This window comes from Fukomys damarensis, unplaced genomic scaffold (genome assembly GCF_012274545.1).
Source record: "Fukomys damarensis isolate Sample0158 unplaced genomic scaffold, DMR_v1.0_HiC HiC_scaffold_32, whole genome shotgun sequence".
Taxonomy (NCBI): Eukaryota; Metazoa; Chordata; class Mammalia; order Rodentia; family Bathyergidae; genus Fukomys; species Fukomys damarensis.
Genome location: NW_022900944.1, coordinates 41,181,682 through 41,205,277, shown reverse-complemented (window position 1 = coordinate 41,205,277; position 23,596 = coordinate 41,181,682). Strand labels below are relative to the sequence as shown.

Sequence of the window (23,596 nt, the reverse complement as noted above, 5' to 3'; positions counted from 1 at the left end):
ACGGGGGGAGAGGGAGAGAAAGGAGAAGAAAAAAGTAGATTAAGAAAAAAGGGGGAAAACAGTTTACAGAGCAGTACCATTAGGTACTATGACTTTGCTGGAGCTGAAGAGAAAGGTGCTCACAAGTTGTTTCTGAGCTACCTAGTAGCAAAAGGGAAAGAAGGAAATACTCTCAAATAAAGCTCAGATTGACAAAGAAACAAATAGCTTGGGAGAAACATGTCTTGTTTTGACATAAGCTTAGAGGAAGTTCTCCTTTGAGTCCTCTGCATCTTGCCACTCTCTACTTCTTCCCTTAGACAGCAAAGAGATTTCAAGGATCCTACACTTTTCAGTATCCCTAAAGCACATACCTTCCTCCATGCAAAGCTCATCTGTCACTGGCCAGGGCACCAGCAGGAATCCCATCACCACTGACTTGTCCCAGTACCACCCAGCAACAGAGGAAAAGGAAAAACTAGGACACATCTCTGGTCTTCTTCAGACCTGGCAAAGAGTCTAATTCATGAGAATCATCCCCATTCACTGTAGATGTGAAAAATATGCCCCATATCAGTGTTGAGAACAACAGCTGCCTATTTGCAGCCCACAGCTCTGTGGGTCAGTGATTTGAGCTCGGCTAAACTGGACAGGTGGCCACCATCAGTGCTGTGTCCAGGGCTTAGCTGGCTCTTTGTTGGGGCAATGAGGCAATTCATTTGCTTGTCTCTCATCACCAAGAAGGCTGGCAAGGGTATTTCACAAACAAAAGCGACGGGGCTCACATGGAAAGCGGAGGAGTTAACACCAGAAGGGGAAATGTCTGCACCGGAAGTGGAAGGGTTCTCACCGGAAGTGCAAGGGTTCCAAGCATGATGTACGGGCAAGCGCCACCGCAGGAGTGCTTTCTAAGCCAGTGTTTCTATCATGTTTGCAAATGTCTCATTGGTGAAAGGGAGTCTCCCGAGGCACGCAGACACCAGGGGTGAGTCTTTCACAAGGCAAGGTGTCTCTGCTTATGAGAAAGACAGGCAACAACTGGCCATTATAAAAATCTACCAGAGATGGACAGAAATGGGAGGGAGGGAGGAAGAGGGGAAGTATAAAGGATAAAGATGTGATGTGTGCGTGTACCAATACCTCAGGATGAATATATTCATTATATATCACAAACATATACCCATATACCAATGTACAATTTTAAAAAATCTGCTGCAGATATTAACTACTGGCATTTGTGGAAAAAAATATATATATATATCAGGACACAATGAAAAATAGATCTTAATTCTAAGAGATTATTAATAAATCAGATCATTGATCCAGTCTCCTGGATAATTTACTGCATTTATTCAACCCTGAGGCAGGTACACAGAAGAGAGAGATGTTCTACTGAAGTTCTTTTGGTTCTCAAGGTGTGCCTTTAAGTTCTCTTTTGACAGGAAAAATAAGCGTGCATGTGTGCATATCCTCAATATGGAATGTCTTTAGGCTCTCTTGTTGAGGTTGGCATGGCTCAGTTTGGGGCTTTCTCATCTGTCAGTTTTGTTTCTGATCCATCCAACACTGCCCTAAAACTGCAATTGCTTCCATGATAGTCAGAGCTTTAAAAGGAAATAAATAAAATAAAATAAAAGGAAACTTGCAGAAGGGCAGCACTTACCCCATACACAGAAAAATAGACTGAAAGGGAAGTATTGTCGAAGTGTTTTGCAAATGACATTTTCAGCGATATAAATTATGATTTATTTTCCCATGTAATCATCTTGATTGCAGACATCCTTTTGGAGAAATCACACCGCTCGTGGCTAGCTTTTTAAAGCCTCACAAGACAACTTTCCAACCTGATTAGTATGTATGATGGGAAATCAGATACATTATATTTAGCTTGAAGTGCAGAGCGCGGTGGGTGCAAAGAAAGAAAGATGGGGGAGGAACAAGGAAAGAAAAAGAGGACATCTGTAATCCTTTTCCAAGGGTTCTGGCAGCACATGGCAAGTAGTAGAGCGGTTGAGTGTGCTCAAGTTGTAATAATGCAGTTGACTGACTGTCTATCACCCTGCAGAGCTCAGGGATGGGACGACTGTACCCACGCCAGGTTCCTGCTTTCCTGTTACAACAATGAGAGTTCAGCACTTGCATCAACATGGTCCCCTGTGGTGAAGATCTGCCTCCAAGGCTTTTGCCTCCTTAAAATGAGGTATCAAATTGTTGGCAAGACCGGATGGAATCGGGGGCACTGATATTACTGGTTTTCGGTGTCTGGCAAAGAGCTGTGCATGCCTCAAATCTATGATGGGGTGCATGACAAGTCTGGAAGGATCAACTCAGGACACTAGGGCAAGCACTGAAGGAGTTTCCGAGCTGTGACTTCAGCAAGGACAGAGGGTTACTTGCTTGAACCTGAAAGAAGTGTCCCCTTAATAGCCACCTTCAATGACTCACTTGCTTCCCGCAGCCTGGACTGCCCTATAGCAGAAGCCCTATCCCCATTCAGCCTCTTCTCCTGAAAACACTTGCTGGATGCACAGTTGAAGGCCTTTCCACAATTAGATCTCTAGTTCTAACTAGCGTGCTCCACCAAAAATCCCTTGTTTAAGCAGGGACATGTTCCTCAAGGACAACTGTAACAGGTTTCTTTTATACTAAAGTTTCTGCCTCCAAAGAGGCCTAGGCTTTGTTTTCTGTTATTGAAAAAAAATATAGCCTTAGAGCTATATGGGTATCCTGTCTATGACAGGAGGCATGATGTGTCTGGAAGGATCAGCTCCAAGTAGGCAGGGGTAAAATACTCCACCTGGTGCCGAAGACTCCCAGCCCATGGTGTGCACATGGTGGCTGCGAGTTATTCAGTCACTGGTGTACTGTTGGAAGTGATGCTCCAGGTGTTAATTAAGTCTGCAAATCCACTGTCCTTAAGATAAGGAGATTATTCGTATCACATGATCAAGGAAAGCCAGAGACTCAAAGCACAAGGGGAATCAATGCACAAAAAGGGTTTATTGCACAAGCATCTCTTCTCCTGCCTCTGCAGATGTAGATGCCTAGTTTCAAGGACCAGGGGTGGCCTCTAGAAGCCGAGAAGAGCCACCAGCTGAAGGGCAGATAGGAAATGGGGATCCCAGAACTACTTGGAACTGAACTCTGCCAATACCTCGACTGATGGATTTGGCAGTGGGGTCTTCTCCAGAGCCTGTAAGAAGAAACTCAAGCCCAGATAACACCTTGATTTTTTGTCCTTGTGAGACTCTGAGCTGAGAAAAAAGCCACACTGTCCTGATTTCTTGCCCGCAGAACGGTAGCTGATAAACAAGGGCTGATTTGAGGCATTAAGTGTGTGGAAATCTGTTATGCAAAAAGGGAGAACAAATACAGAAAGCTACAACAAACTTAGCTTCGAAATAAAATGTCTATTTTTTTGGCTTGTGTAACCCTTATGTTTTTACAGTACAGAATTGCTAAGCTAAGAACTCAATCAAATTACTAAAGGATTGGTTCCAAAACAATATTTATCACTACTCTTATTCATGATGGTGATATGATAGCAAGCAAATCCAGACCCACAGGTATTGAAATTGTTTTTCTCTGCCATGTTTTACATGAAGACAAAGTAAGAAAGTCTTCAGGTTGAAACGGAGCTCAGAATTTATGCCACAAAAGGTTACCTGTTAGAGTAGGACTGACTTACTCTAAACTACTGTGTAGACAGAAGCCCTATCATGGGTATTTTTCTACAGAATATCATCTGATATAATCCCCTGAACTGCAGAGATGAGGAGGGAAGGCAGAGAATGGCTTTTGCAAATTTCTTTATATAACCAAAATTATATAAAATAAGATGACAGCTTCCAATTTCACTAATTTTTCTGAAGCAATATAACAGCAAACTCCTGAGACTTTGGCTATTTCAGACAAAAGAGAAAAAAATGTAGATTTAGGGGAAAGCTGGGGAACTGGGCTTTCTGCAACAGAGTATAAGCCAAGCCATAAATTGAGGTGAAGTATAAAGGGAGGGGACAAGGGTAGAACTGGTGGCTTTGTGCCTGTTCACTTGGGGTCTGCAAGACAAATGGGCTGAGGATTTTCCCTGTCCATTTCTGCTCTACATTCACGCGATTAAAGTCATTAGTTAGAACACTCTACCAAGAAGCTACTGCAAGAAGGGGGTTTCCCTTAAGGAGGAGGATTAAAAAGAGGAAAAAGAAAAGAAAATCCATGTGGAATACACAAAAATATATGCACACTAAGAATCGAGCCGGTGGCTGTTTGCTAATAGTGCTGCTTCAAAATCATATGCTGCTCGGAGCCCCTTGCTTCCTGGTTGTATTTAATCAGACAGAGGCTGCATTTCCAAAGTGATGCAGAGAGATTTGTGAGGAAGGGAGAAAATGGAGAGAGGTCATTTCAGAACCCTCCTGGCTGCACAGTGTCTTCCTTGTGATTCCACACTCGAATGCAATGCACTTGCCTTTCTCCATTAGACCCGCAGCCTCCCCTTCTCTATGTCCATCCCTGGCTCTGGCCTCTGTGCTCTCCTGCCTGGAGTGGACTCCGAGGCTGCCTGCTGATACTTTTGCAACCTTGCAAATCTATCCTGCTAGGCAGAAACCAGAGAGCTCCTAAAATACATACTCGGCACCCTTGTTATGAGTTGCTGCAACATCCCAGTGTCTGCCATTCCCATGAAGAGAGAACCTACAGCCTCCCTAGGACTCCTGCCTTGTCTGCAGTCTCACCTCTTACCATCAACACTCCTGTCCCATGCACAGATCGTGTCAGGATGCGCAGAACACGACCACGAGTAGGAAGTCCTTGTAATTAGGGACGGCCGCCTAGATAGGAAACAGATGGCTGCAACACAGCAGTGCCTACACAGGATACCTGGGCGACTACAGAGGAAGGAGGCTACCAAGCTCAGAAAGAAGGCTGTGGAGAGAAGGGGCTCAGAGGCTCAAGGAAGTCTCTTGAAGAGTCAAGGATGGCCTGGTGAAGAAGCATCCACACACAAAGGCGTGGCTCTCAGAGCATCACCAGACAGGGTCGGGGAGAGCTGACTCGGACAGAGGTCAGCTCAGTGAATTGGAGGCTGAAATTGAGGAGGCCTAGGAGAGGCCACAACAGCCGGGCACATGCAGGCAGGCTCATGAGCTAGGGCCGCTGCAAACTTCACTGCGCAGGCAGCCGGGCGGATTCCTTAGCGAGTGAAATATGCCCCCTGGTACTGTGAGAAACACCAAGCATGTGCCCAGCTAAAGAGGGGCCGAAGACACTCAGGTCCAGCCAATCGGTACCAAAAGGAAACTGCAAGCAAATCATACCAGGTCCGCTTTTGCAAGACAAATAGAAAATCACAATTCTGATGTTCATGTACGCCTACTGATTTTTAAAATATCAGCAACTAACTTATTTCATTAAGGCAGAAATGCACAGCAAGACAAAAACCTCTGCAACTGATCACTTTGTAGCTCCTAGGTGAGGAGCTGGGAATGAGGATGGAGGCCCAAAGCACTGAAAATAAGTCTTGCTTCAAACCCAGGGATTGGAAGGGAAAAGGGTAAAAAGAAAGCTGTTGCCAAGGTGGCGGCAGCAGCCAGGGCCAAAGCATCTTCTGGGTGAAAACTCTGCTTCGTAGGCCAGGAAGGAGCCCAGACATGCAGAAACACAGCCCCAGATCCATTATCTCATTATATCAGCAAATATTCACCAAGGGCCCACTAGGAGCCAGGCACTGTTCCAAATTCCTGCCCTAGAGGAATGTACGTCCGTGTCCTCTTTCTGGGGAAAATGAAATATAGGGCAGTTTTCAGTGTTTCAGCCAAGGCTTCCACAGTCACCAATGCACCCACTTTAGCTTCAGGCCCAGGGCCTTCTTTGAAATTCATGTCGCCCCAGTTACCCAAATTCCTTTCTCAGCATGGACCACAGCTAGTGGATGGGAACAGTGACCTCCCAATGCCACCCCGGCCCCTCTTGATTCCCAGGGCAATTGTTTCCCAGGTACCATTGTACTCTCACGCCAGCACAGCTAAGAGGGCACCTGAGATAAACGAATCACCCCAGATACGGGGACAGAGTGTTCCTTCATGGATGTTCCCTGACCATTGCTGGAGCTTCCACCCCACAAGAACTCTGCTCCCCAAAAGCCTAGGTCAGTGATAAAACATCCCTCGCCTTCTCTGGATGAGCGCTTGACAGCCAATGAGCCGTGTGCTGCTATTGGCCCCCTGCCTCCATTTCTCCTTGTTGGGTTTTTGTTCCTTTCTTTCTTTTAAAAGGAAGGAGGAAAGTACTCTGTTTATTTCCAAACTCCCTTGTATCGGATGTGCAAAAGGCTGGCATTTGCTGTTAAAGCAGAAAATTATAAGGAGGGCCTAATTGACCCTCCTGTGTCTTTGGAAGAGGCTGTCTACGGTCTCTAATTGACCCTCCAGGCACCTATGGAACAATGAATGAATCTTCAGGAAATAATGGAGGGCAATGATTAATGGCCCGGGTCTGGCTGGACCTCCATCTCTCGCTGTTCTTTTCCTTGCACTTTCCTTCCTCCGCTCCACAACACCCGATTCCCTGGATTCTATAAGCAGCGATTTATTATTATCGCTGAATAATAAATACCCTGCAGCAGACAGTTAAAAAAAACAACAACAACAAAAAACAGAGACATCACAATTCTGCAGAGATCGTGGTAACTTTTATGGGAGCTGGCATTTTCTTTTTTCTCCTCGGCACCTCTCGGAAGAGGACCGCTCCAGCATCTGCAGGCAGAGTCCAAAGAGCAGGCGTCTCAGAGTTCTCAGTGAAACAACTGGAAATGTGGGGTGCTCTGGGATTGTGGCTTTGATTTAAGTCCCCTTACAGCAACAATAATACTGATGACAAGAGCCAGTGACATTCCTTAGCAGGGAGGATGTAACAGGCCCTCTTGGACATTATCTTCATGAATATATGGAAAATATGCAGAAGTCCTGAGATGGAGACCATGCTATTGTCACCCTTATTCGAATGGACAAACTGAGGGGCAAAGGGAATAAATGGTTTGCCCAAGGTCACAAGATCCAAAGCTCCTGGTTTTATGTGGCACACACTGCTACCTTTCTACTATTCAACAATAACTATCTAAAAGGGAGAGTATGAGGAGAAGGTGTTTGGAATAAAAAGGTATTCTGAGTAAGAATCAGAGAATAGGTTTCCTTTCTTGTAACTTAGCTGAATAAAAGCTTTCTTTCCTCAAACAGTGTAATGAGGGTGCATTTAAATTTAGAAATACACATTCTCCAATGAGGATTAGAGGGATTTTTTTTTAACCAATTCATAACATTAACTGTATGCATATTTTTAAAAAAAAAAAAGCAAGTAGAAGGAGGAAGGGGAAGAAATGACCCTTCTTTGCTCCCCCTTGCTCCTGCAGACTTCTCTACTTTCCTCAGGACCCCAAGTGGTGAGACAGCTAGCCTCTGCCAGGCTCTGCTGTTTTTTTGTTTGTTTGCTTTGTTTGTTTGTTTGTTTTTTCTGAGCCCCTTTTCTTCTACATCAGTGCTTTGTGGGAGAGCAGTTTGCCTATGATGCAAAATTAGCACGTGAGTAAGACTTACAGCTTCTGCTAAAGGGCCAGATGAATTCCTATACAGGGATCACCTCTGTCATTGGCAAGTCCAGGCCACCATTCAGAATCAGGTGCTGTGTCCAGCAGGGAGCTTCTGGGAGCCATGTACTGCCAGTGGGATTCAAAAACACAGCAAGGGGGAGCTGGATAACCAACCTTCTGTCCCAAACTGAGAATGGCCTGTGGTCACCTCCATGGTTCCTTCCAACACTGGGACTGTAGAACTGGGGGTGTTTTGTCCAGAGAGAGATTGTGGGGGGGCACATATGTGTATGTATGTCTAAACACTGCACAGTATAGATCTATGTCATGTCTTATTACCTATATCTACCTCTATGCATGTATGTATCTATCACTTCTTTTCTCTAACCCTCAGTCAGAGCTGCTTGCAAACCCTTGGTTTTACCACATGGATCTTAAGGGGTGAATAGCAAGGACCACACAGCAGGGCTGCTGTTCTTTCACTTTGTAGCAGATCTGCATGCAGGAGAGATGGGGCCTCCCTGTCTCCCCCTCTACCTTTCCTTTATTGACTTAGGTCTGGGTGACTCCACACTTTGCTGCATTTCCAGGATGCTATTGGTTATAGGATGCCACAGGTTCTGCCTGTTGCCCCTGCCAACGCATACTGTACTCCAAGTATTTGTTTGAAACTCAGATCTATTGCCTCCCTGAAGAAAAAAAAAAAAAAAAAACAAGTCAGATGACCTCAGGAAAGACTTCCAACTCTTTATAAGGCCATCAAAGCAGAAGGTTGGCTTAATAAATTGGGAGAGCAAATCCCCTCAGCTTAGCTTAGAGACCAAAGTCTAGAAAGGTAGAGTAGAGTAACACAGAGGCCCTGGATTCAAACAGCAAGCCATCTTCCCATAAGCGGGCATCCTTGGTCTGCTGGCCTCGCCACATCTCTGTAGTAAGACCTATTCAAACAGTAAGTAAAGGAGGCAAAAAGAAAAAAGGAAAATAAATGAAGAATGAGTGAAGACTGAGTGAATGAATGAATGCTAAGTTTCTTAAAACTTGCAGAAGTCCTCTCCCACCTGGGCTGGAGATGTGCACACCAACAACTCATGTGGTATAGGATGAGAAACTATTTCTAATGGGGAAACCGGGCCTTCTATCCAGTACTCCTTGTGAGACGGACTTCCAGGCCCTCCTTGATTCCTCTCTGCTCATCCCTAACCATACGCAGGAAGCCAGCAGAGAAGTCAACTTCTGTCAGGAGCGATTCTACATAATTTTGGGGAAAAATCATTTGATTGCGCCTCTTTCTCCTGCTTACAGGGCAGCTACGGCATTTCTAGACATAACTCCATTTTGGCCCCCAGTCACAGTTAGAACTTCAATGATCTGGTGATGCTCCAGGACAAGATTACACCAGCTGAAGACATCCTGGGAGGAACAGAATCTTCATCTGCATAGTTCCTCACTGTTCTATAATTTCCTGAGCCCCCTGAATCATCCATTATATTTGTTTTTCCTGATGTACTGAAGTCTCTGTCCCAGGTCATCTGTTACATTTGTGTCTCCTGATGGACTGAATAAAGGTGTGGCAAGCTCAGGGGCTTCTGATTTTGCTGCCCAGAGCAGCACTGATCGGGCCCAAAGCTCAGCTTCTTCTCTAAGTCTCATTTTTTCTATATTTTCTGTCTAATAAATTAATTTGCCTTGCGCTATCCTGGCTCACAGGAGACTAGGACTTACTGCAGAGATTCTAGTAATCTCCCCTTTCCCTGTTCCTCACACACTTCCCTCTGTAACTTACAGTAAACATCCAATGTGGATCTGAATTACAAAAATTATATCAACTATAAATAGAGTCATACTCTTCCCTTTTAAAAAACCATGGCTGGTTTTATTCATTAAGATTCAGACACTATGGAAGGTGCAGATGTGCCTTCTCCCCTCCTGGATCCCAAATAAAACACTCATATGGAAGCAGATGGTTTTGTATAAATCAGATGACAGCATACAGGGAAAGACGGCTTCATCAGAATGGTATTACCAGAATAATGTTGGGGGAAGGTGGTGAAGCCAAATCAGCTTCAAATGATAGTTGCATTTACATGTGAAATTTTGGGTCCACATACGGAATGAATTGGTCTTTGGATCAGCTCACGAGTGACTGTTCTCTCATCTTGTTCCTTCTAGAAGGGGCCAATGCAATGCTTAACAAAGCAGTACAATAGAAAGGCAAGGAATGCTAGGGCCCCTACCAACAAGTGGGTCAGTTCACATCATGGAGAAGCCTCTCCCATCATCCTCAGCAACTTCCTGGCCCTTCCTACCGCATGCACAGGGAGTAGTTTTTCAGGTTGAAAACCACAGATTAGATAAAAGGTTGACAGGGGTTTCTGTTCACTTTATTCTTGAGTGTGAAATGGACAGCAGTGCACAGTGGCTTCTTGGCAGAGGAAATACAAAGAAGTTTGAGTGTGCTTCCTGAGGAGTCCTTCACAGGAGGCTGAGGCATGAGAGGAAGTGAGAATCTAAGCTTATGACATCCACCAATCAAAGAAGAGGCTCAGAGAACCTCCTTGGGTCTAGAGCGTTGTCTTTCCTTTGAAGAGTGACAGGAATGGACCTCCCCTGCCCAGACGTCCTGGAACATCCTAGAGCTTCGCTTGCATTATATGATGACTCTCCAAGAAAGTAGGCAGATACTCTCCAATTTCCTTCCAACATAGGGTTAATTTTACTGTTAACAATTTAAATAGGTAAAAATAAATATCAGCACAAATAACCAGAAGGCCCCTTCTCTTGGGATAGTTCAAACACCGATACACAGAACTTTAGGACATGAGACATTTGAGTAACATGAGAAAAACTTCGGGACAATTTTGCTTTCCTTGGGTTTCTTCTAACATCAACAATGCGGTCCCATCGTATCTATTTCATTAGATATAATAACTGTCACTGAGAATCCTAACCACGCAACATCTGTCCTCAGCATACTCTGGAGCACATTCCTTATCACAGATTTCCAAGGGACAAATCCTATCATCACCTCCCTTATTCCTTTCTCCTCTGTATCCTAATGCAACAATTTTTATTTCAACCCACAGCATTTATCTTCAAATCTCCTTTCCAAACTCTTGACACACTCCCAGGTTATCCAGGTATGGAAAGTATATAATCTCTAAGCTGGCTTTCTCCCGCCTTCACATTCCACTGTCCCGGCTCTGCTGCTGCTTGAGAACAGCCAAAGAGCAGAACGTCAGGCAAGTGCCAGGGTGGACAAGAAATCCCAAAGCAGGGATTTGAGTTATGTCAGGAAAAATGAAAATTCCGAAAAAGCATGTTCATTCATGTTGCGAAATCATGTTTTTAAGCATAGAAATCAAAGAAGAAAATGCATTTTGACATTATGTCTCCCAGGCAAACGTACTCTAGGTGAGAGCCCAGAAAACAACCCACAGGCCAAGCCCAGTCCGTTGACTGTTTTTGTAAATAAAGTTTTACTGTTACACAACCATGCCTACTTGTTCATATATTAGCTATGAGTGTTCACTATCCGTCATTCACTAGTAGTTGAATAGATGGATACATTAAAAGCCTCAAAGCCAAAGGTGTTTGACAGCTGATTCTTCAGAAAGTTTGCAGACCCTCTTTTAGGCTGAAAATGAGTCTCTACGGTGCTCAGATACTTGTATCTGCTTTATCACTTCAATTATATATAGATGGAATGATCAAACAGGAGCCTTCTAATGGCAACAGTAAACAATTATTAATTTGTGCTGAGAGAGGAAAAGAAAGTCAAAGAAATTTTAAGAATCACAAGTGCTACTTTAGAAATAAAGATTAGATCTATAGCAGGTAACTTAGTTTAACCACAAACATTATTTTAGCATGAATCAAAAAATTTTTTTTAACATAAGCACTGCCCTTCACAGTAGAGAAAGTATCAGTCCTCCCTCCCTTCTTTCTTTAGCTCCCTAATCAACTATGACCCTGACCAAATAAAAATCCTTTAAAGATTCTCTGTCACTGATGGGTGTCCTGCCTCATGTACTGTATAATATACATATTGTGGGTGTTTACATAACTCAGATCATCTAAGAAGTCCATTTTCCCTCCAGGCTTAGGGGCCAAACTATAGGATTAAGCCATTTAGAATGTATTTGATTCCTATAACATGTAGTGATTTTGCTAATGTTGTTCAGTTTTATTTCCTTGCCCAGAATGATTTCCATTAGCTGGCTTGCAGATTAGCAGCCTAATCTCCTAACAAGAGCAGTTCAATCAAATGGTCTGGAGTGGCCACATGTCTTGCTGCTGCCATGTGACTGATTTAAGAGACAGACAAAAAGTAGACACACGGAAGTCCAGATAGTGTGATTAATGGTCGATCCAACTCTCTCTGAACCGCATATCATGACTTAATGGGAAACCCTGAAGAGATTAAAGGGGGGAATTACATTACCATGAATAATATAAAAAAGTGATATTCTGTCTAAAAAGCTTCTGAGTGCAAGTGACTCGAACAAATATATTAACAGCGCTTACAGCAGATTCAATCAGGTTGAACGTTCCCCAGAATTTATTTTGAAATAAGCTTTATATATCTCAGATGTGAAAAATGAATCTATTCGTGACTGGCAGGAAAGCTATTCACATGCAGATTTTAATTCTGGCTTTGATTCTACAGAGGCTCCATTGTCCCTCCCTGAGTCCTGGCAACCTCTCCCAGTAACACCTCCACAAATCTCAATGCCACAATTACACTCCGGCAGGCTAAGGTTTATTTTCTCACTTCATTCTAACTTCTAAAAATCAGTTCAAATTTGCGTGATCAAGGTGCCGATAAAATGATTATGTTGAAAAGTATGAATTCTATCACATCGACCCATTCATCTGTTAGAAATGCCACTTCAGGGGTAGATCAGGGCTGCAAAACTTGCCAGTTAAATGAGAGGCCTGCTTTGCAAAATCGAGGTATGCATTAATTTACAGTTAGCTGTAATGAGGCCACAGTGTATGACCAGTTAACGGGCTGCAGCCAAAAGGCAAATATTGAAATGAAGGCATTTATTTTCAAACCAACAAACCTGAACTGAGCCATTACAATAAAACCCATTAGCATTCTAGTTACTGGGCAAAATAATTTCATCTCTAAAATTAATTAAATAAATTGGAATGACCTGGAATCATCTCTGCGGCAAGCGGACAGAAGAACACGACATGAAATGCAAACTCATTTAGAATCAACTTCCCCATCGGTTTCTGGAGAGATTGTGTTTAAGTGGATGGGAAGTGAAACTTAAAAATATGATTTGTACAACAAGGCAGTGCAGAGCTCTTAAGGAGTTTACAAAGCAAATTTTTTTAAAAATTCAGCTTTAAAGAACCAGTTTTCCCAAATTCAGAGACCACCACTTGCATGAGAGATATACTATGTTGCAATGTTCACCACTCAGAAAATGTGGGTTCTCCCTTCAGTTGTCCATATTCTATTTTCTAAGCAACCTGGATTATTTTTCAGCAATTACGATTAATACAAGACATGACAGTTGGACAGGATGGATGAGACCTGGGGGATGCTGCCAGGCTTCTGCAGATAGGCAGCAGGGGAATCTTGGTCCAAATCATGCCCACAATTCTAAGTGCCATGGTCTGAAAGTTTTCTGGCCCACACTCCTTAAATTCTCACGTTGAAATCTCATCAACAATGTGATGGTATGAAGTGCTGGGGCTTTAGGATAATGATTAGGGAATGGGGACAGCATCCTTAAAACACAGAGAGAGAAAGACCTCTCGCCCCTTCCACAGCGCTACCACACAGTGAGAAGATGGACATCCACACACTAAGAAGTGGGACACCACCAGGCTTGGAATCTGCTGCCACCTTCATCTCTGACTTCCCAGCCTCCAGAACTTGAGAAACACATTTTTACTCCTCATTTTTGCCACCCACTTCTGGCAGTTTGTTATGGCCTCTGGAATGAACGGAGACACAGGCTTTGTGGATCCTCCAATGACTGAGAGGCAGAGGCACCTGTAGGTAGCGTCTGGCCTCAGGCTGTGTTGGCACCACACAGCACCAGCTCATACCTCATGAGATTGTGCTTGCTCCCAGGGGTCACCTGAACTAGGAATCTGCTCTTTTAACCTAAGTTCCTAGTTGAGCCTTTGGGATCCAGAAATTTGACAATCACTTTTTCAACAAACAGGATATAAATGACAGAAACACATATCATATTTTCTTGAGTAAATTTATTGCAATTTCATCATTTTACTGATAAAGCAAAGCTATTATGGATCCAAACTCTTTTGAAAGATCTCCTGCCTTTATTTTTTTGCGGGGGGTATACTGGGGATCAAACTTGGGACCTGACCTTGTGCTTACGAGGCAGGCGGCAGAATCACTGACCTAAATCTCCAGCCCCTTGTCTTTACTTTTTAGGCATGCTCGATGCAGGCTGCTTCTCACTTTTTATAACTTGCTACATACAGAACATCATGCCTTAAAGTCTCCATCACATTATCAGTTCCTCTACTTACTGTCTCCAAGTTTCTTCTCCCTAACGCTTTCCTGTTTCCTCTCCATTCCCCAGTTCCAACCTCACATCCTTAGGGAAGCCTCCTCTACCTTGAGACAAGGTCAGAGTCACCTGTTCTAAGCTGCATTAGTACCTTGTAATTTGGGTCCTACCACTAGCCACACAGTGATTGGTGACTATGTTAAAAATTTTTAAGACTTCTCTCATGAAAACTGAAAGAGGGTAAGAACAGTTTCCTCCTTGTCTACACAAGATCCGTTATGTCCAACATGGAACATGTTATGGATTAAAATGTGTTCTCACAAAATTCACATCTTATGTCTATATTGGAGGTAGAATCTTGAAAGTGGTAATTAAGGTCAAAGAAGGATATAAAAGTGGGGCTCTTGTCCAACCAAGATGGAGCTTTCATAAAAAGAAGAAGAGGCACAGTGATGTACAGACATCATTGGATGACCACAAACCTTGCTGAGAAGATACAGCAAGGAGGGGACCATCTGGAAGCCAAGGAATAAAGCCTCAGGAGAAGCCGACCCTGCCAGCAACTTGATCTTGAACTTCTTTGATCTTAGATGTCGAACCTCTAGGACAATAAGATAGAAATTTTGGTTGTTGCATCCTCCAGTCTATGGGATTTTGTTATAGTAACTCTAGTGGACTATTACAGAATGGAGACTCAGCAGCCATTCAGTGACCAGCAGTGACCACACCTGGGCAGCAATATGTTCTCTCCACTCTCACTCTCTTTGGGGGAAAATCAGACTGTTCAGTTTGCTTAAGAATGGATAAAAGATATAACCCGAAGACACTCCCAGAGCAGGCCATGCTGCTTATGCAGGTAGTTGCTTCCTCAGAAGCAAAGCTTGGGACCAACACAATACCCTGAGCTGTGGTCTGGACCATTACATAATCCCAACAGCTCTCCTACACCTAGTCAAGCCACCATGGATGGCTCAGTGCGGCAGAGATTCAGCCTTCTCGGGAAACAGAATACATGAGAAATTCACAAGCATCTACATAGAAACTGAATTCCTAAACTGAAAATGAAAATTCAGTTCTCATTTACAATGCTGTCTTACCCTAGAAATAATCTCATTTTAATTCCTCATTCTTTATGGTAAGAAACAGTTTTGATGACACACAATTGTGCATTTGAATCACAGCTATCGCTTAGCATCTCTGTGACCTCAGCAGTTACTTCGTGCAGTCGGTCCCAATTTCCTCATCTGCAAATGAGGAAACATCTATTCAATAAAAGAAACATAAAAGCTATTTAATAAGGTTGTTGGGAATATGAACTAAGGAACATAAAGTGTCCTCAACAAACTGTAACTATGTATTATCATAAAGAAGTTGGATTTTATCACTAATAATTAATGTAATGTTAGCACTTATTGAGAGTTGTCTACTCTTTGACAATCATAACCATAGAGCATATTAGTATCAGTTCTTTATTTACCAAAATATTTGCTCCCAAAGCCCAATTTTTATTCATTGACAATTAAAATCTTGTGCTAGATCTTGCCAAAATATATAGATGAATTAATCCACAGATACTTTGAAAGTAAAAACAAGGGTTTCTGCTTGACTGGGCTTTTCTTATAACCTCTATGCTCCACCACTGGAGGATGTGAAACCAAGAGCTGTGTGAAGACGTGCAGAACACCTTTCACCACAGGACCCTAACAACAATCTCTCTCTTTGACAAGAAATTTATGGTGGGCTGCAGAAACCTTAGTTTATTGATGATTAAGGTATCAACTGTCCTTGATACAAATAAACAGGCTTTCCGAATCATAAGCAAGACAGGGTAGCTAGCAGGCCCTGAGGGCTGAGCGATTTATGAGGCATTCAATTCCCATCAATGCCTTGTCAGTGCCTCCAAGGGGTCTGGCAGGTGTGTGTTTAGAGGATGGATGTCTTCTACACAGTCCAAAGAGCACAACAAATTCAAAGTCTCTGCTACTACTGAGGCTTTAGCACTGGGACTTTCTGTGGCCCCAGATTCTGTGTTCCAAGTCATTTAGGGCATGGCTTAGGACTGAGAATAGCAACTCCTGTATAGACAAGTTTCCACAACAAGTTCTAAAACTATGTTAAGGAGCTAGGAAGACATTCCAATGGCCAAGTAACCAAGTTTGACCATATCAACCAATAATAAAGTCCCCCTTAGTCCTTTTCTTTGTAGGCAAAAGGACAAATATTTTAACAAAGATGTGCAGAATATACAGACTTCTTCTTCTGCTAAGACACAGGGTGATGATACATCCCACTTGCCGCAGGACCATGTGACTAGTTTAGCCAATGCGCTGGTGGGAAGAAGTGATATGTGACCAAAGCATTTAACTGCTGTTATAACTTCCTCTAATGTTGAACAAGAAGGATGCAGATGCCAGATGGTGCAGCTATGAGACCACCAAAACTCCACTATCTTAAATCCTAGATTCACTGTGTATTTAAGGACCCCACCAACCCACACTGAACATTTAGTGTAAGCAAGAAATAAAATAGTGCTGCACTTAAATATCATACACCCTCCATACTAGGAAAAGCAAAAGTGTTTCCTAATTTGCTTCTTCCTCTTATCATTTTGCTATAGGTTCCGGCTACAGAAAATGATTGGACTAATGACCTCAGGAGTCAGACTGTGATGAATTCAACTCCTCCTTTGGTGGTAATTCAGAGCCACCTCTCGATTTTCTCAGAATTAAGACAGACAGACAAAAACAGCAAAGTACATGGAGCTTATTATCTTTATTTCTTACAGAAATGCCTTCATGGAATTACGATTCAAGGCTGTGCTGGTGTAAAACACTGACACAGGAACTGTCTGTTTGACGTGCATCCCTGTGTCCTGTAAAATCACAGTTGTGCACAGTTCTGCCCACTTGGATGACCCAAGGCCTCATATTTGGACCTGTGAAGTAGTCACCTGATGAATTTCAATTCCAAGGAAATTGTTTGTCTCCGCGGATCAGTTTTGCGATACAGTTTTGTTTCCTGCCAATAAAAAGCAATGCAATTTGCTTAGGGTTTTGAATAAAAGAAAACTTAGGACCACATTCAAGGACTGACTGTGGATTCTGCAGCATCTACTCCAATGGCCTCTCTTTTTTGCCTCCCTTTTTAGACCCTGTGTGATATCTTACATTTCCAGCTTGAAGAACACTGGGTCCATCACCTCAGAGTCAGAAATGAGTCCATACCCAGTACCCAGTCAAGAAAATCGCACAGGGAGATTACTCTGCGGGTTCATCAATCCACCATCACTGATGGAGGGCCCAGATGCACCTGCTCACAATTTCTGTTAGCTTAACATCAGACACATGGAAATGTTTGGTGTCAATGGGCATTTGGAAGATTCCTCTAGGAAGTGTTACTTTACTGAAAAATCCTTAGGGAGATTATACATCCCTGCATGCTGCAGGGTCATGTGATGAGTCTAGCCAACAGGTTGTTGACAGGAAGTGAAACATGATGTAGACTTTAGAAAAATCATGAAGACTTTCAAAGGCCAAATGGACAGCTGAGTCTGCCTCATTCACAATATTTGTATCCTCCATTCACAGAAGCCATCTGGTCACTGATGTTAAGCAAGACATCAATCCACAAAAACAGTCTTACCAGTCCTTTGCTGATTCTTAACAATACATTTAACTACTTTTTCTTTTTCATATTACCACAGCAGCACATGCTCACAACAGGAAGAGTAAAGGGAAAGGAGGGAAGGACAAAGCAGAAGGCACAGAAAGTGATACTGGCTGTTGCATCTTCTGAGTTCCCAGACCTCTGCCCAAGCTACTGGCTTATAGCCCTGGGGCAGGGAGATATCACGATAGCTGCTGCCTTATAAAGAAAGCACCAAGGCTAAATTCCTCATTGAATGACACAGAGCACAGCCAATCAGTCATAGGAGCAGAATTTGAACTTAGGCCTGTGTGATCAAGTTCACTAATCTAACTTTGAAAACAAATGAATTATACCTGCTCTGTATGGAAATAATCATCATTGCTCTCTTCCTGTGTTTCCTTCAGAATCTTTTTCTGAGTACAGATAGATATATATTCTTGTAACAAGAATATGCTTATACTGTACACATAATTTTCTAAGCAGCTTTTTATATTTTTAAAAAATTTCAGTTCTTAGTAAATATTAAGTTATCTGGATATTCTCAGAAGCCTAAATTAATTATACCTACCCACTGTTTCCTCAATTCAGCTGACAATGACCATAATTCTCATAAAACTTTGAGAAATGAGTATAAGTGTATAGAAGCCCACAGAAACCCCAGCGCAAGCAGGGACTAACAATGAGAAGTGGAGTGCAGCTACTACATGCCGGCACAGTCACAGGGACATGTCATGGCCAGAGCCGCACAGCAAAAACAGCAGCATTAATGAGCAACTGACAAAACTACATCTCGTTCGTGTGTCAAAAATAAAGCTAATCTTTCCCTTCTTTCACCCCAAATCAGTGGTTGTCAAGAACACTAATCATGTCCGTAAGCAGGAACAAATATATGTGTAATTGACAAATGTGTTGGATCATCACATGTGACACATACGGGGGAACCCAAGGCCTAAACAACATTAATGTTTGGATCCAGGGCTCAGAACCAAGGCCGTGTCTAAGTGAATACATGGTGCCCCTCTCCCCAGCTGTGGTGTGAAGAGTGCCAGGGTTCCTGATTCCATTTTTATCCTGGTTCCCGCTGCAGGCTCTGTGTCTGATATTTCACTTTTTCTGACTTGTGTCTAAATACATGACTGTGTCACTCGCTCAGACAGACAGCAAACATAGATCACAGGCCAGAGAAAGTGTCAGCTGCACAGAAAGAAGGGATTTTTTAAAATTTTTAGATTAGTTTGCAACTTGTAGCTAAGTGCATGTGTGTACCCATGGGGGGTGGGTGTGCAGGAAGGAGGAGCCAGAAAGGGAAATGGGAAATATTTGTATTTCAATGTCATTGTTGTGTTATAAATTTGTATTGGATCTGATCCTCTTTATGAAGAGAATATAAATTGCTTGGTACAGGTACAATAGCAAGATATAGAAAATGAGCACATTCTGGCATCAAATATAAATGCTCTGGGGGTCATCACTGGTGTTAAATGATCTGGTGCACTTCACCCTGACATTAGCGTTAGTAATTATCAGCTGCCTCACTTTAGAGAGAAAACATGCTTTGGCAAGGTGCAGAAACTTCATTTCCCTAACAACCGCTGCAAGTGCCATTTGTGCTCGTGCACTTGTGGAAACTCGCTCACACACAGAAGAGAGTGCAGAAATGTTTTAAAGTGCGTTTGTGTGCACCATAAAATGTAACATCTCTGGATCTGAAGTCCTCCTTCTGTCAACAAGAGCTAACTAAACAGTTTGCACTTATACTGTGTCTACTTTGGGCTCACATAGAAAATCTTACTGGAAGAGAAAGCAACTCTAAATGACTACTCCAACCCCTCTCCTTAAATAACACTTGAGTGTCCTTCCTAGAACCACAGCGACAGGTTTTGTAACAAGAGTGCCCAAAAGAAAAGCAGAATGTTGGGAGTTTTTGTGAGTTGTTTTACACAATTTTCACAAAAATTCTTTTAGAGTGAAACAGGCTTCACTGGGGCTACTATGATTGTTGTACCTAGTTACCAACGTAAATGCTCTAGGATTCAATTCAGCACAAACTTTTCTACCACCTACTATGTGCCATACACTGAGAAGTCTAGAGGAGAAATGAAGCAATTTCAAGAAAAGGAATGAGAAAGATAGACATGAACAATCAGAGATACGAGTCCCTTAAATAGTTTGCAACACAAAATTGTATCTCCCGCCATGAGGTGCTCCCGAGGTCTTCAGACTGCATCTTTCTTGGGGCTCTTTTACTCTTCACCCCACCGCCTGCAAAGGGCATGATCCGGTCTGCTTGGTGTCCAAAGCCACGATTGCTGGTAATGGAAGAAATTGCAATAGAAGAAACATATAAACGAGGTAAGTTTCCGAATGCATCTCATAGGTACTATTCAGGACAAAATGAACAGAAATAAACAATCCTCCAGTATCAGGTGATATATTTTATATGTTTCCCCTCCACTTGTTTTCAGAAGTAGCAGAAAGAAAATGCGCCTAAATCAGGGTTTTAAAATCAGACGCTGGTATTAGAAATAAGATTAACCCAGTCCCTTAACAATCAAATTTATGACTAGTAAAGGGTTATGAAAAATTCTATCTCAGTGTCAAATGCAGGAAACACAGAGTCTTCGGAGGCGTATAATGATAAACTGCAGCTTGAGCAATAAGCGCAGTGAACAGAACGAGCAGTTCAAGAGTTCAGAGCATGTGCGTCTGAAAGGTGTTCAGTTAAAGAGGAGGGCAGCCACAGACAAAGGCATGGAAAGGTCATCCTTACAGTTATTCCATCTTCATTACCACCGAGAGCCTGTGGCCAGAGTGCACACACTGGGACCAGCATGCACGCCACACTGGGGATTGAGGCTCATGAGGAAATTGAAACACTAAACAAACACCAATGCCATTGGGGCCTCCAAATGCAACCCCAGACACCCAAAATAAGTTGATATGAACACCCCCACATACACTGCCCCAAACTTTTTTTTTTGGTGTAAGTGATAGATTAATTTAAGATTACAATCTAGCTTCTTCAGAAGGCCAGAGAATGGATGTGCAATCAGCAACTTCATTTTATTTCAGGTAACTGCCAAACTTAAATTAGTTATCCGAATAAAATAATTTCCCCCCATCTGGACAGCTCAGAATTCTACGTTCAAATGAGATGGTGTTGTTCATTGTTTGCTCTGTGCCTCAACCCCCATCTTTCAGTTTTGAGGAATTGGGGGAAAGGTGAACTTCATTTACTGATTATCAGCAAGGACTCCTGAGAGATAGGCTGGTGCTGCTGTAATGGGAAAGCAGCCCAACCAGCGCCTCCGATAACCTTCCTGAGAAGGCCAAGGCCAATGCCACTCCATTTTGAAGTGGTGACAACACAGAGGTGGGAGATTCGACTCTCCCAGCATATTCCCGACCAGGCAACACCAGCTGCCTCAACCAACCTCCTCCTCATCCAGTGGGGAGCCTTGGTCCATCCATCCAGCAGTTGAGGCAATGGGGTCCTCTACCATAGCTCCTATGCCATAAATGGTATCATTACAACTACATAACAACGACAGCACCATTTCCCTCCCCATTCCCACCTCTGTGTGAGTTTTCGTAGGTGGCCTGGGTTCCAGCTGCAAGTGACGGGTTTAGCAAGGCAGCCTGGTGAACTGGATTGCAGGATGCAAGAGAAAAGGCATCACATAATGGTGATGGACAGCATAAAATCAACTATATCTCCGGTGAACTGGAAGGCAGTGAGTGTCATAGTTATGAGCTCAGCACCTATAGTCAGCAAGAAAACCAGCTCCATCACTTAGGGGACCTATAACTTAAGGCAAGTTACATCCTCCTGAGCCTTCATTTGCCCACCTGGAAAACAGACGTCATTTATCATTGGCTTGTTTTAAGGAGTAACTCAAATGACAGAGAAACACAAAATAGATGGGAGGAATAAAAGGAGTGATGAAAGGAGGGAAAGAGAGGGAGGCAAGTAACTGACATTGGTTTTTTTCAAAGAATTAGCCCTGCAGACAGCATATACCATGGGCTCAATAAATATATGGCATCCGCTGTTTTCCACTGACATCTATGATGAGGCTACATTTCCATGTCTATGGAAATTAAGAGAAAATCATATCCTGTGACGTTCTCCAGTGCGGGTGTCCTGGTGGACATCTGTCTTAAACCCAGGGACAATAAGGACAGCCAGCACCATGCAAGTGCCCAGTGTGTGCAATGCCCATGGCAGGTTCTTCACAAATGTTAGCACTCAACTCCCAGGTAGCTTCAACGTGGCTCCACTGCTGTGACTAACACCAGACAATGAATGCTAACCTGGGCGAGGACCTTGCATGTGCCAGATGCTCTGCACGTAAGATCTGCTGACCCACGGTGAAGGGATCATCCTCACACCACCATCCAGGACATGAGCCCCAAGAAGCCGATATCCATTCATCTCTGAAGCACTAGTGATGAATCCCCTTCAAGACATATTTGCTTCTGTTCTTTCCCTGACTCTACCACCAATGAAGACCACGTGCTTATCAACTACAGGGGACAAGGGACCATTTCAGTAACTGTCAAAGATATCAGCCAAAGTAGGGCTCCTTTGCAAAAATGTTTCAAGAGTCCACGGCATAAGACACAAAGACGATCTTCTTTCTGAGGGGTCTTTCAAGTCCCTTTCTCTGTTTCCACACAGTGGTGGGGCAGGAGGTGGGTGTGTCAAGGGGTAAGGGCAGTGGTGGTGCCCATGGCATCCATCTGATGACTTTTTAGAAAACAAGAATCCTAAACTTAGCTCTGGCACAATGACAGTGGATAGTCAGAGCTGCAATATGGAGCTGGGGAAAAGATAATACTGTGAGCCACTGCCCATATCACCCATGTCCCAGACGCAGGCAGGGAGACCTCATCCAGCCGAGGTCCCCATCACAGATCACTCACACCCTGATGGTGGGGGCAGAATTAGCAGGTGATTTACCTCCCTAAGCAGGCCCAGGGTCTGTCTGCACCCTCTGTTCGTGATGGTGCCAGGAGTTCCTGCACTTGTCTACCTGCCTGGAAGAAACAATTCTCAGAGACAAGAGTGAAAATGTAATTGAATTTTGTAAATTCTATCAGTTGACATCAACTTCTCGGTCGGGAGAATATCAGTCTATAGTTTTAAGAAATAAAGCTATATTGCAGACCAGTGTCCCAAAACACGCAGCTTTGAGAGCCAATATTTAAGCTAAGTCAGGACAACTAGCCTGCAAGTAAGGTCATTATTACCCTATTTCTTCTGGTTGTCTTCTACGACTCTCAGACCTCCATTCTCCGTGGGTCTATCATGCCAAATGTCACTTCCAATTTTTTTTGTAAGTGGAAACGAGATGCTGCAGACATTTAAATCAAAATCAAGTTTTCCAGGGAAATTGAAATGGTCATATTTCACCATCGGTCTCTTGAAGGTTTCCAGTTGGCTGTTACAAGGAACCATCAGGATTTTAAAATGCCAGTAGGATTTACAACAAAGAAGAGCCAGTGACTGTTGAGCATCTACGTGAGGACCTGATTTGTTGGCTGCACCTTCACAGTGTTCTGGGGATGATGTGGTGCTCTTAGTTCTAATGTATGAGGACACACAGGGAGGTAAAGCCTACTTTCAGAGGCTGCATAGCCAACATATCCAGAGTGTCTGTGCTTGAGATTGAGTAGTCAGTCAGATAATTCCAAATTCACTCTCTTTCCTATTTTTTTTCTTCAGTGCTGAGGACTGAACCAAGGACCTTGTGTACACTGATCAAGTTCTCTGCCATTGAGCTATATCCTTGGCCCAAAATTCCTTTTTAACTCAGGGATTCAATGATCCTAATATTCACTTTCCCAGTGTGACTTGATCTATATTACTAACATATCTTTC

The 23,596-nt window shown here is 43.2% G+C and overlaps 1 protein-coding gene across 7 annotated transcripts in view; it reads right to left on the bottom strand.

Moving 5' to 3' along the window:
• Wwox (WW domain containing oxidoreductase) overlaps positions 1-23,596 on the bottom strand; it is a 972,155-nt gene that overhangs the window by 593,220 nt on the left and 355,339 nt on the right. Inside the window, exon 8 of one of the 7 annotated variants that reach the window (XM_010609472.1) lies at positions 16,829-17,082. The exons of 5 other annotated variants lie outside the window; for them this stretch is intronic. In XM_010609472.1, coding sequence (XP_010607774.1) covers positions 17,011-17,082 — 72 coding nt within the window. In that variant the 3' untranslated portion in view covers positions 16,829-17,010. Of the gene's footprint in view, positions 1-16,828; positions 17,083-18,366; positions 20,022-23,596 lie in introns of those variants that run through there. One more of the 7 variants, XM_010609473.3, reaches the window with a different exon arrangement.